The sequence below is a fragment of the Nestor notabilis genome, unplaced genomic scaffold (assembly GCF_000696875.1).
Source record: "Nestor notabilis isolate BGI_N333 unplaced genomic scaffold, ASM69687v1 scaffold10935, whole genome shotgun sequence".
Taxonomy (NCBI): Eukaryota; Metazoa; Chordata; class Aves; order Psittaciformes; family Psittacidae; genus Nestor; species Nestor notabilis.
The window spans coordinates 72,916-86,653 of NW_009929790.1; the positions used below are offsets into that span (position 1 = coordinate 72,916).

At 38.1% G+C, this 13,738-nt stretch overlaps 1 protein-coding gene across 1 annotated transcript in view; it reads right to left on the minus strand.

Annotated features, from left to right (window-relative positions):
- Positions 1 to 13,738, minus strand: part of SH3KBP1 (SH3-domain kinase binding protein 1) — a gene marked incomplete at its 5' end in the record, with an annotated part of 100,329 nt that overhangs the window by 70,612 nt on the left and 15,979 nt on the right. The window contains one exon of the mRNA XM_010015153.1: positions 5,097 to 5,293. Coding sequence (XP_010013455.1) covers positions 5,097 to 5,293 — 197 coding nt within the window. The remainder of the gene's footprint in view (positions 1 to 5,096; positions 5,294 to 13,738) is intronic.

Sequence of the window (13,738 nt, forward strand, 5' to 3'; positions counted from 1 at the left end):
ACAGAGGCAAGTGCAGACTGATGTGTGCAGCCCTCCCAGCCAGTGCTAGCCATGCACCATGGGTGCTGCTGGGCAGCGCTGGCAGAGCTCGGGCACATCATTAGCCAGGAGAAGCCTCCAACTTCCATCTCTCTAAAACTTCTTTTTAAATGACAACTGAAAATTAAAGGGGAAAATTGTTTTCTACAAGCAACCAGGCAGGAACTGACAGAACAGGTGTAGCAAAGATGTGACTGTCAGCACAATGCATTTACAATGGTTTCTGGGTCCCTAGCTCACCAACTCAAAATAGAAACTCAGACCTTGCAGGCACTCAGAGTTTACAGATTTCTTATTACAAAGGACAGGTAGACTTAATAATTGACATGAGCTTCTAGCCTTTATAGCTCTTGTGTCTACTTCCATTATTTCTTCTCCATTTCTTCTCCCAAGCATACAAAATATATATAGAAATAAAACTTCCTGTATAAATTCAATGTTTTGCAGTGAGAAGGATCCCTAAACAACAGTTAACTAGATCTTACATGTTGCTGGATCTAGAGCAATGAGCATCCCCCCCTTCATATGAAATCATTACAATGGCTGCAATATTCCCCAGTTTGATGGTCAAGTATATAATTTACATTAAGTTCTGGCAAACACTAATATGACCTCATCAAAGGCTGTTAATGAAATGTAGCTGTGCTCAAATGCACCACTGCTAGCCAACTATGAAAGTCTCGCCTGAAGAAAACTACAAATAATATCTCAAATGGAAAATGTAAAAAAACCTCTCAATAGTCTCTTCTAAACTAAGGGCACTCTTCAGAAAGATAAAAATGGCTTTTTGAGACTATTTCATTTTATATTCACCAATTATGGTCTTTAGCATTTCCAGCTGAAGCCTCAATTCAGGGACCAACCCAATACAGTCAAATCAGAAGGAATATATAGGTTGAATAAATTTTCCTTTACTTTTTGAGGTTTATTTTTAGATACAGGAGAGGAAAAAGTGATCACTTGTTAGAACAATGGAAGCATATACAGATCATATTGGAAGGAAGTCAGCCTAGAAACAGAGGTTTTAGATAAGCTACTACAAAATGAAAAAGGAAAAAAGAAATAAGCATAAACACCTGTTTAAATGTCTTGGAGCTGCATGAGCAGGAGGACGTGTGAAACAGGCATTTCTACTTGACCATAAAACTTGTGCTACTTTGAACAGTGTTACACTGAATTTTCTCAGGAGATACAACATGCCTATACACATACTGTTTTCTTCTAAAAATTAATCTGTCAGCAAGGTATGTCTTCAGTTGTGCAGCATTGTAAATTAGATCACTTACACCTATCATTAATGGGAACTCTTCAGAGCCGAGCCTCAGGAATCTGATTATAGTTACACATGGCCAGTGGTTGATAGATCAATGCAGGCAGGCAAAGAAAAGGACTACTGAGCGTAAGTATTTGAATCTTCTACTTTTTTAAAAAACACAGCTCTAATGGCACTGCCCATGTTAAACTCCCACAACTGCATCATTAATTTCCCTAGGATAATATGCTTCTGTGATTTTTAGAACAAAGAACAGCACAGCAATGAATCCTGCATGCCAATAAAACCAATGGGGTTTCACACAATTCATCAGCTTTGCCTTTAGTTAGAGAGTTTATTGATCATCTTAGAATACAAGGGCCACTATATCCTACACTGGTCTAACACTGGGAGCACATCAAACTGCCTGGTCATTTACGGGAGAGCTAATGGCACCTGCTTCTGCTCAACTGGCAGCAATCCTTTCTGCCCTTATACTCCTGCCAATATTTGTGTAAAAGCCAACTTAATACCCAAATAATTCATATCACCTTTGCATGAAATATGATCTAAACTTCAGACTCATGAAATTGAAAACACATTAGAACACAAAGTGAGACTGTGTTGATTCTTCTGTAAATCAGACCGACATTTTCCACATCAATCTTACATATAATCCCACATTATAAAATCCTCACAGTGATTTATTGACGCTTTACCAAAATCAGTAGTTGTTAGAAAATATTTTATATCAAAAAGGTAACAGAATTATTAGAGTAATATATAAAATGTTTCATCAATAACTGTACGAAGAAGAAGCAAGTTTTAGGATCTCCAAAATTCAGAAAGATTTAAGAATGCAGAAAGAATTCTGCCTCTTCAAAAGATTACAAGTTACTAAAAAACTGAGGCTACTAATAAAGGAGCAATGCACATACCAGGGCAAAGATCCCTTTAGAAACTACGTTGCTAGAGAAAAATCTGTACCTGTTTGGCACTCTGCATAATATATATCGCAATACTTCTGACCCAGTATGCAGAGCTCAAACTAAATATGACCTTGCTTGGAACAACAAAGTTAATGCACGATTCTCTCACTCTCAGGCAGCATTAAATGGAAATATGGCAATGATGAGAGAAGAATTTCTTGCAGGCAGGAGAGAAGTATCTGGGAACATTAATGTTCTGCAGTTGTAAATGAATGTTGTGTCAATGAATCATGCCTTGGTGCTGTGAGTAGGAAAAGACCACAGTGCTGAAAGCCTCTGAATGGCTCTGCTCAAAGGTTAACCATCCTGACCCTAGACAAGAAAAAAGCAACAACAAAGTGTTCCCTTTAGTTATCTTCACACTTGAAAAACAAATAATGAATTTTGTTTACAAAATGAAGCCATTATTTACTACTAACCATGCCAACTTTAGGAAAAATCTGAAGACATAGTCCATGGGCAGGATGGAAAATTCTAGAAGCTTTTTGAAAATTTTGTATTCAATTTTTGGCTGAGGTGCAAACCTATTGACTTATACTGCACAAATATTTGTTCTTAGTGAAAAACAAAGACTTGTCATTATTATAAAGTGGAGTAAGACTTCCCATCACGGAATGAAGGCCACTTCATAAGCACTTTGCGAACACTTCATATTGAAACAAGGGACTCCAGAGTTCAAGGGATATGTAGTTTATTTTAATTAGCTCCCATTTACAAACACTACTATAGAGATAGATATAGTTACAGTAAACTGCAGACAGAAGAAATCCTTCATGTGGCATTAACAGGGACTTATCATTTGTAAATTGTAATTTTCCTCTCGCAGACTCAGGAGAATTGAATTTTGTGCAACACTTGAATTCTGGTCAGTGCCTATATATACATAACCTTACAAGTGAACACTTATGTTACACACCAGTTATAAAAAGAGGTTTGAGCACAGCCACGCATGAGTTTAAGTCTGCCTGTTATCAGGTGCTTCCCATATACAAAGCAATTTTCCTTACACATGACTTGTAAGGAAAGACTTGTAAGTACAGGATTGCAGGTAGCCATCACATCGTAAAAACAAACATCCTCTGAAATGGTGTTACAAAAAATAAAAAAATTAAACCATTTATTAAACAAGTTCATGGTCTGGTAAATTTTTTTTTCAGTATACTTCCAAAACTTTCCTAAAGCCCAATCTCACCTTAATACTGGCAGGTTGACAGGGTCACAGATAAACTATGCTGCAGAAATACACCATGATAGCTCCATGCAAAGCTGACTTCACTTCTCTGTATCCCATTCCCTGAATCTGGCAGGAGGAAGGTTCATTAGCTAGCACTCAGTGAACACCATCAGGCCTGACCTGTCTATCTTGTATCCCAGGGGGACTTCTTTGATGAGGTGCCATTGGAATACAGCCCAGATGCTCCTGGCCCTGCACAGTAACAAAGCCCTACACGTGAGTTAATAAGCCCACCCAGAAACAAGAGGCAAGCAGGGTACCACGCAGGCTTTGAAGAAGTCAGCGATGGTCAAGGAGTAATAGAATCTATGTTTTTCCTTTATTAGATTATCCCAGCTTTTCACTATCCTCCTTATAGAGAATGCAAATTGTGATCTCCTTTAAGATATTAAGCAAATGTTCCTCAACATAACTAACTTAAGAAGTTCTCACCATGCAGGATCTCCCTTCCTCCTTTTCCACCAAGATTCAGGGTGGATGTTGGGGGTAGGTGCTGTTCCAGGTCACTGAAATGATCTAGATTAAAAAGCAAGAGCCTTGCGGGCCAAAATACATAATTCCTGTAGAGCCTGGCTCTACAGACAACTGGATGCAACTCAATGCAACTCAAAAGGTGAGAAGCTGCCACACCAGGGAGCAGCTGTCCAGAAGTGCCTTAAAATCACTGTGGAGCCAAAGAAAATGCATCACATAACAATGCCCTTAGCAGAACTCTACACTGCAGAAGCCTTTTAACACTTCTCAGTGTATGCAAATTTAACTGTTCACTTAAAGGAAGGATTTCACGTATTTTTCTTTAGTTGGTACTTCATCAGGAAACAATACACTTTTTTGTTTGTTTCCCTTATGAACATACCTTAGGGGTTTTTTTCTTTTTAGAGTTTGCCTCCTCCAGTTTATTAGAAACATCTCATTTGGCTTTCTAGTCTCTATTTCTAACTTATTTAGTGATAGGTTTTCAAGGCTTTGGAACAAAGAATAGAGATAGTCTGCTTCAACTTCGCAGAATGTAATTCTTTTCCCCAGCTGTTAATCTCAAAACTTTCTTTTTATGTCACATAGAAAAAACCCAGAAAAAATATACTTTATCTTTTACTAACCCTTTTAAACAAAGCTAGGTAATTTTGAAAGCATCCCTTAAATCAACAGATCCAGTACTAAGCTGAGGTATTTTGGTACTTGGTATTACAGTGACATGTAACACTCTTAGTTTATATGAGAATTAGCAATTTTTATTCTTTTTTTTTTTAGCATAATGTGAGTGACTGAAAACCTGAAAAGTCTCCAGTCTTGTTCTCTGAAGTAATATTTTCTTAGGGAAAATGGCCAATTAAACAGATGGAGATATGAACAGAGAAGTAAATCTCCAAGCAAAGTAACAGTTCTTGCAGGCAGTTAACCTCACTGGAATTCACTTTCTGGTATGTGGCAAAAAAAAAAAAAAAAAAAAAATATGCAGAATCTTGCCCACAGAAAGATTAGGAAACCATGACCACAAAGCTTCAAGATTTGGCCAGTGCAAGATTCCAAACTTCAGGATGAAAACTAAAACACTGAGAGAAAATTAAGAAATGACACATACCTTATCTAGTGGGACAAAGTCATTTTCAACTTCTATTGACCTTGGTCGTAGCTTTATAGGTTTGTCTTTGAAGATATCTCCAAAGCCAACACCCTTGACCTTTTTGGGTTGGATTGTCGTGCCTCCATTGGCTCCTTCTGATTTTGTGCTGCAAGAGTCACCACCATCGCTCTCAGAGCCCGTAGCATCTTTTAGGCCTATGAAATGGAGGGATGAAAGAACAAATCTTAGGTATGAAGCTCATTATTTTCAAAACAGATTGTGACTGGAAGATGATCCCTCCCACCATCCTCTGTAAAGGAAAACAAAACCAGAACAAGTAGAGAAGATGCTCTCTGTGCCATGTGCTCATTTTTGAGTTTAAAAAATAACTTAATTTTACCCCATTGGTGTACCACTTAGAACTTAGACCAATCCACAAAACATGCATCCTCCAGCATCAAAACTTCATGGCCATTCCTTGAGTACCAAGAAAATTCTTCTTCTTCAGACAAAAATTTTTTGGAAGAGAACTCAATAAATGAAAGAGTTAAGTTCAGCTGTAGAGCACCTATTGTATACAGCCACTTAAAGCTAACAAGCAGTCAGACCAGGCACACTGTACCTTAAACCTGTGACTCATATCAAGCCAATTATGGAATTAATATCTAAAGCTACATTACCTAACTGAGAAATATACAGCTGAAAGCTGTTCAAACAAATCTGCAATCAAATAAGCTGCATAATGTGTTCCCTGCTGAAAATTAAATCTCTCTGCAGCATAGACAGCCTCATAAGCACCCATGCACGCTATCCTCTAGGAATATAATAAATCAAAACTGACATCCTGATTTGCATTAGTTCTTTCAGTGAATAGGAAAATTTATCTTCACTTATCTGAAAATATCTGCTGTTTGAAAAGCAGAGAACACAGATGCAATATGGTGATGCTTCAGCCATTTTACAGAATGGTGCAGAATTAGGCCAAACAGTCACTGGCAGCAAAAGTGACCCACTGAGTTTGCTCCAATTGAAACAGTTCATTTAAATTTTCCTTCCTAGATTACATATTGACTTAACTATGTCTCCAGGAAACCCACAGCAATTGCTGCTACTACAGCACTAATTCTACCTAATAATAGCAAACTCAAATCCTCACATTGCCCTCATAAGCATTCATGGATCTTACAAGTCAAAGAAAGAAAATTCTCAAGTCAGCTTATCTTCTGAATTATTTTTATATCAGATCCACAAAATGATAGCAATGAATTTTCATCAGAAGAGGCTGCTAGCATAGATGATTCTTCTTTAAAATCTAGACACCTAAAATCAAGTAGAGATTGTATACAAATCTCTTTCTTTCATCCCTTTGGTAAACAAAGTAATATTACGCCAAAAGTTATGTATTTCTGGCCAAAAAAAAATGATACTAAGATGGGCAAAGTCTACTGGCTCCCTATAGAAGGCCTGCAGCTTCTGGAGCATTTGGGAAGTTTTATAAAATCTACATAATGCCTCAGTTTTTACAATTCTCTCATGCGTATTAGCAAGAGAAACAGAATGAAATTCTTCCTGAGCTGAAAGCGTCTGAAAATCATTTCCAGGCTACACTAGAACAACCCTTCAAAATCAAACAGAGCAATTAACCTGAAGAAAAAGTATTTTGAAATCAGTGAAAATCTTCATGAATAGAATTTTTAATGTTAACAGTTGAGTCCTTTGGTTTTGCCTCCTTGACTCAAGTGATATCCTTGGTTTTAACAGTCTCTATCCAAAAACTTTCTGAGCAGCAACTTGTTTGGGTGGGACTTCTTGTCTTCCTGGCAATTAATTGTTTAGAAACATGACTACCCAGTAAAACACAGCAGCTTCTTCAAGGGCTACTTTAAGCTTCTCCAGTGAACCACAGAAACCAATGCAAATCCTAAGGTCTAGAGGCACACCTTCAAGATCCAGGATGCAAAGGGCTCATCTGTCAAATTGGTTTCAACAGCAGGGTGCTGCTAGGAAAGGAAATCAGGAATTACGTATCCAGCCAGGGTACTTAGCAAAACTGTTAAGCAGAAAAGTCATTATATGCTGCTCTGAGATTTTCTGTATTTGAAATATGAAAGGAGTATAAATGTGGAATTAGAGAAAGTTCCCAATTAGAAACAAACAAAAAGACTAAAGATTAAGCAAAATGCTTACTCTCTCTGGCCTCCTCAGTGGCGGCCACATCTACCTATTGAACATAATTATGCAGAGGTCCTGATCTCTTTACTCGGCCTTTTTATTTTCCCAAGAAGGGCTATGGAGAAAAACTTCAAATCTGGTTTCACTTGTTTATTATGGTAGTTAGAATGGCAGTATTCCTGCCACCAGTAAGTTCTGTGTGTTGCTTCTCTTCCAGACCTCATGAAAGCAATAATTGGGAAATTCAAGCATTCAGTGCAACCCTGATCTGCTGTGGTTGGTAGCAGGAGAGCGGCTAACTGTAGTGAAGCCATTCCACAATGCACAGGCACTCAAAGTAAATAAACAATAAACTAAGCCAGAAAGGTATAAATCTCTTCAGGCAACACAGCAAAGGCACTGCCTCTTTCTTATTCCTACACTTTGTTGTGACTTAGGTAATAACAGAAGAAGCTACAAGTTCTACAAAGCTGGACCCTCCCCAGCTTTGCAAAATATCAGTTACTAGGGCCCTGGCTGAGACGGATGTTAGAACCAATTTTATTTACTACTTCTAAATGCAAAGAGAATGGTTACCAGTCAACTTTACGGACTTACTAATAATATTTCTGAGTTTAAAACATCCACAACTCAAAGAACTCAAATCACAGTTACCATCGTCTCTTTGCATCTTGATATGGGATGGGAAAATTACCCTCTAGCAAAGGCTCCTTCTTTCATCCTTGCCAAAATCTCCTTGACCTACTCTGTGATGGAGGGAAAATGCAGTGCAGAGACCTTCCTCCACAAGTAACTAGATTTTTACTGATAGAATGCATGACTGCTCTTAGCCTCTCCCTGAAATGAACAGAAAAGCTGTCTTTAAAATAAGCAATTAAAACAGATTTTCTGCATCACTAACTGTGGGAGAAGAGGACCTAGACCTTGGCTAGTGGATGCAAGTAATTACGGGAATAACTCAAGAGGTCTCACATGGACTTCCAGATCTTTGAAGCCTGCATGAAAGGAGCTCAGAAGCCTCAAGGGGCTTCAGTAAGAATTAGGCTTTTGTTTCTGGGTCATCACTTGTTTTTCATTATTGCATCTTCATCTTTTATGACCATTCTTCTGTAATGAGACATCACACCTTGTATCAGAAACCTGACCTCATGCTTACAACAGATTTCCCTAGCATCACCCATCTGTGCTTGATACAATCCAAAAGTAATTTCAGTCTCCATGCTGCCACAGAGCTTAGTCTCAGTATACAATCCTCATAATGAAAGCAACATAGAAAATAACTGCTGCTTTTTTTCCCTTTTTTTTTTTTTAATTACTTTTTAATTAGGACAGAATGGACTGAAGTGATGCCTGTCCAAACTAAACTGCATTTGAGTGGCTGGATACAGAGGCCAGCCTTATAAAGCCCCTTCAAACTTAAAAGAATTCTTCCTGATCAACTGGGAAAATGACATCATTTATTACTTTTTGACTGACACAAACTGAGGAGCCCTCTGGACTTAAATAGATAAATAAGAGTAAAAGCTCTGGCTTTTCCAAGAACTAGTCTGCTCTTGCTCTTACCATTTCATGGCTATGGGCAAGAGGCAAAGGTGATAGAAGAGAAGGACTATATGCACTGGAAACTAAGAACAAATTAGATAAAATTAAGATCTGTAGTAAGAAACAATAATGCAATCCCATTGCATTATACAGTAATGCAGTACAAAACAGTCCCTAGCCCTGCCTACACAAGGAAGGGATGGCTGACGGCTGAAGTGATCTCTGCTCTTAAAAACAGAAAAATGTCTCTCTTCCAACCACCCTCCATTTTTTTTCCCCCTTCAGCTTTTCATGGCCTTTTTTTGCCAATACTGCACTTAGTAGGAGAACAGAGCTGGTTGGATAGTTTTCCTAAAAGCCCAAGGATACAGCTGGGAACTAAGTAGGAACCTGAGTGACCTAGACTGTCAGATTATGAATTTTAAACATGAAATTTTCTTCTAGAAGAGCTATACTTAGCAGGTAGGTCAGGTTGCATTAAAACCTGAAAAGTATTTCAGTTGGCACAGTGATCTGCTGCTGCTGCCCAATACACCCACATAGTCTGAAACAGCTGCGGCAGAGCCATGAACTTGAGCTCTAAGGAAAGGCCAGCAGCGCAGCAAACCACTATACTCGGAAGCACTGAGCACATCTTGTTTTTATTCTAAGTCTAGTTATTTAATACTTCAAATATAGCCAGGATAGGATAAAAGCTACAGTAGTCATGCCTTGGTTTTGTTTTTTGTTTCTAACAGCAACTTTTCTAGGATCTGTAAGCTCTCTGTCAGCATTTGGAAAGCTGACAATCTAAGAGCATAACATCAACCAGGTGCTCACTAACATGCCTGCTATCACACCAGTCATAATAGCAGGAAAATTTTTCAGATTCTTAAGATTTCTTTTGGGGGTATCATTTTCCATTTCTGGCTCTATAAGCAAAGACACCGTTCTTTACCTAGATTTATTGCTGCTGAATCATCTATAGCACTACAAGGTAGAGCTCAAATTTGAGCACTGGTTGCACTTTTATAGTAAGCTCCTTGAAGTCTGAACAAGGGCAGCATAAGGAAAAAGAAACTAAAATTCCCAGGAGCTGACCATTCCCAACTTTTTGGCTGGGACAAGATATAGGACTACTGACACACAGCTACTTTAAAACAGTCAGAGCTCTAAGACACTCAGTTGCTTCATGCTCATTACAAAAGCAAGTTAATTTAGTATTCATGAGGATAAATGCTCACCACACTGTCTGAAGGAATTTTGCACTTCACGCACATTTTTTTCCTCTATGGGTATATAAGAGAGATTAGTTTTCTCAAGACATTTCAAACACACCACTCTCCTGCTATGCCAGCTACAGGTCTTTTGAGAGCAACACTGTGAAACATACCAAAACAGATTAGCTCAAACAGGGATTAGAAAGAGGCCCGCAACATCAGACTTAATTCACCAACAGCCCAGAGCTGTGCTGGCATCAAACCAAGATTCTAAATCAGAAAGATGTTTAGGGATGATAAAGACTTGTGTAAACTAAAGCTCTGTTTAGTTTATTTGTGTTAAAACAAAAATAAACAGTTGTGATAAAATTAACTCCATTCAAAGCAGGAAATAAATTGTTTCTAAAGAGCTTAAAATGGCAGGAAAAATGGGGAAGACATTGTGAGGTTTACAGAGCCTTCTATTTTGAGCTCTTTTTTAGTAATTTAATTTTTGTTCTTTATTCTGGATTGTTCTCTCTGCAGACAATTTATGGCACTGGGCAAAAGATGGGCCACTCTGACAATGTACAAGCAAATGATGCTCTGGCCCTCTTAAGCACTTTTCAGGCTTAGGTGATGTAAAGGTCAGCTGTTCAGAGACACACACCTGAGATGGTGCAAAGGATCTCTTGATTTGGTCTGGCAGCCAGAGAGAAACATTGTCAACTGTGTTTAACAGAACGAAGAACTGTGTAAATTAAGCTTATTGGGACTTTTTCCTTATAAGGAAAGACTTTTTGCCTTTCCTTATGTTGCTTTTCCACATAAGGAAAGCAAGGGAAATATGTCCTTCCTTTGACATAGAGAATGACAGTGTGGAACACCAGTGACTGATCTGAATGACAAAGAAGGTGAAGTTAGACATGGTAACTGCAGTAGATGAGACAGGAACTGCCCTTTTTCCTTTTCCTCACATACTGGTGAAGACAAAACAAATACCCACAGCCTATAAGGTATTTATATTGAGCTTGCTTTTTATCAAAATCCTGTATTTTGTTGAAGCCATCCCCAACAACATTCCACAGTGTCATAAAAAAATCAAAACCAGAAAAGGAAGTTTGATTTTAAATATTCCTGTAGAACAAAGCCATGCCGATTCTTCATAGTTTACAGGTTAATAAATTCATGCTTTCAAAAAACAAATTTATGCTTATTTACCAAGAGCAGTTATACATGTACAAATGGCAGGCTGTTTCAATATTAGTCTTTATTTGTTATTCTTAGTTATATTCCTTGAAGAAACGTAACCGTGTAATCTAAACATTTTGTCATTTCCTTTCAACATGTTCGTTTTACTTAGCACAACAGTTCTTGCCACATAAGAAACAGCCCCAAGATTTTTACATATGCACAAGAAATCATGCAGGGAAAAGGGGAGCGGTGTCCAGCACCACACAGCAGCATGCATGAAGGGCAACACAGCACAAGCATCCTCTACAGCATGAACACTGAGACATCAATACTGAAGTTGGTGGCTTCACCTCATCCCTAGCCATTTCCCTGAATACGGTGAGAGCAAATAGAAGCAATCATTCATCCAGGAGCTCTACAACTGCACCATTGTCATCTTCATTTTGGAACTATTTTTTCACCACCCTTGTTCTCACCAGGTACAGGAACACATTACTACACGTGAAAGGATGGATAAGCAACCAAAAGGATTCTTTACCGGCCACTCTCAAAAAACAGGTCTTTGGTGAGACTCATGGAAAACCACTTGATAATGGAAGCCCAAATAGGTGGAATGATTTAACGTGTTTCACCCCACTCAACATAATTCTTCCACCCACCACCCCCAATCCCTTGCCATTTGTACATTTGTTCTTCAGAAAACAGGATGCTTATTTTAATCATAAAAGGTCTCCTCAACTAATTTTAGCACTGTTCTTTCTCAAATGTTATTTTTCATTGTAGCAGTTGTGCATTTAATATATGTTCTTCTTTGTAAGCAAGTTATATGAAGTTCAGATGAAATAAAAAAATTGCAACTGTCCCCTCTTCAGAACCACTAAAAATCCACATTTGTGTTTCTCACTTAACCTCACTCACATTCAGACACTCTTAAATGAAGTTAGTAATATCATAAATACATCAATCATACTGATTTATTGGAACTCTGACCAGCCATAGTTCCTCAAGGATTAGGGAGAGGGTAAAAAACAAAACAAAAAATAAAAAGGTAAAAAAAAAAGTGGTGAAGCAGTACAAGACACAATTAAGGTTACTCACGAATATTTCTGTTTCAACGATCCTGTCTCATCTTCTTCCATTATATCTAATATCTATTACTGACAGCATTGTGGATCCACATATAAGGAAAGAGAGGCAAATATTTGTCAAATCAAGCATTTTATATGCCCTGATCCTCAGTTATAGCATCTTTGAAGAAAAAGAAAGTGGAGGAAGAAAGAGAGATTAAACCAGAAAAATAAAAATATTTGAAATCCAAGAAGCGCTTTTCGTGGAGGTGCAGGAAAGTTGCAGGATGACATAAGAGAAGGCTATGATCAACAAAATGACAAGTAACTAGTTTTTTGTTTGCTACAGCATATGCAGTAGCAAAGATTTTCTGACAGCAGGTGGATGAGCAGAATGCCAGAGGAGTTGGAATTATCACTGAGCGGAGCCTGGCAGATCTAATGACCGAAAAAGCCATGTCAGCATATGAAGGCAAGGCTGAATGTTTATGCAGAAGACAATCTTGCATATTTCAGTGGAAGGTATCTCTAGAAGCAGCTACACTAATTCAACAGCATTTGGCTATTACAGGCCTTGGTTAAGTAAGAGAATTTCTTTTAAACACAGCAGTTGCAAAATGGCTTTCAAAACAAAAGTATTTAGCACTAAGCATATGTTTGTAAAGTAAAAGCTCTAAGCTTGCTTCAAAAACCGAGCAACGCTTCATGCAATCTGATACAGGTGAGTCCAAGCACCCTTTGGGCATAACTAATCTAAAGCTATGAATTGACTTGAACTTAATTTATGGAGAAACCAGAGAGCTGAAATTAGAGCAGCTGTGGGTTGTTCTAAACAGACATCCCTATATGAAAACAATTCAGTGGAATGTCTCCAAATTATTTTCACTGGAGTCCTAAGTACATGGATATTTGTCTAAAAATAAGGACTACAGATCAGATACGAAATGGAAGGAGCTGGCCACACCTTCAGCAGGCCTGTTTGGGAAGAACATGAGGATGCAGGAAATCAGCTGCCAATAGATGGAAGAATAATAACGAGACCATTTTTTTGTATGTTAGTTTAGAAGATAACACCTCTGATAGCACCAACAATGCCAACCCTCATTTTATCTAAAACTTTCCTGGATGATCCGATTTTTCATACCACCCAGTTTAGTCCTAGTTCCAATCCAGTAAGAAACAAATAGGCCACAAATGTAGCAGGACATGTAGCTTTCTGAGATGCAGTTTTAGAGAGAAAGCAAAATATCTCTGCAGCATGAAAAAACATCAAGTCTCAACCAAATGCCAAGGGAGGTAATATTAAACAAGACACCATTTGTCAGCTTTAAAAACAAAGTTTAGATGGGTGATTTGCTCAGAGAAATGTGCAACTATCTACTGTGGCTTAAGCTGTTTTCTTGCAGCTGGTTATCAAGCATACGTGTAGATACCCATCCAATCCTCTACTCTACAAAATCAGTTTGATGAAATCTATTTTCTGTGACATGGTACAACCATGTGCCAG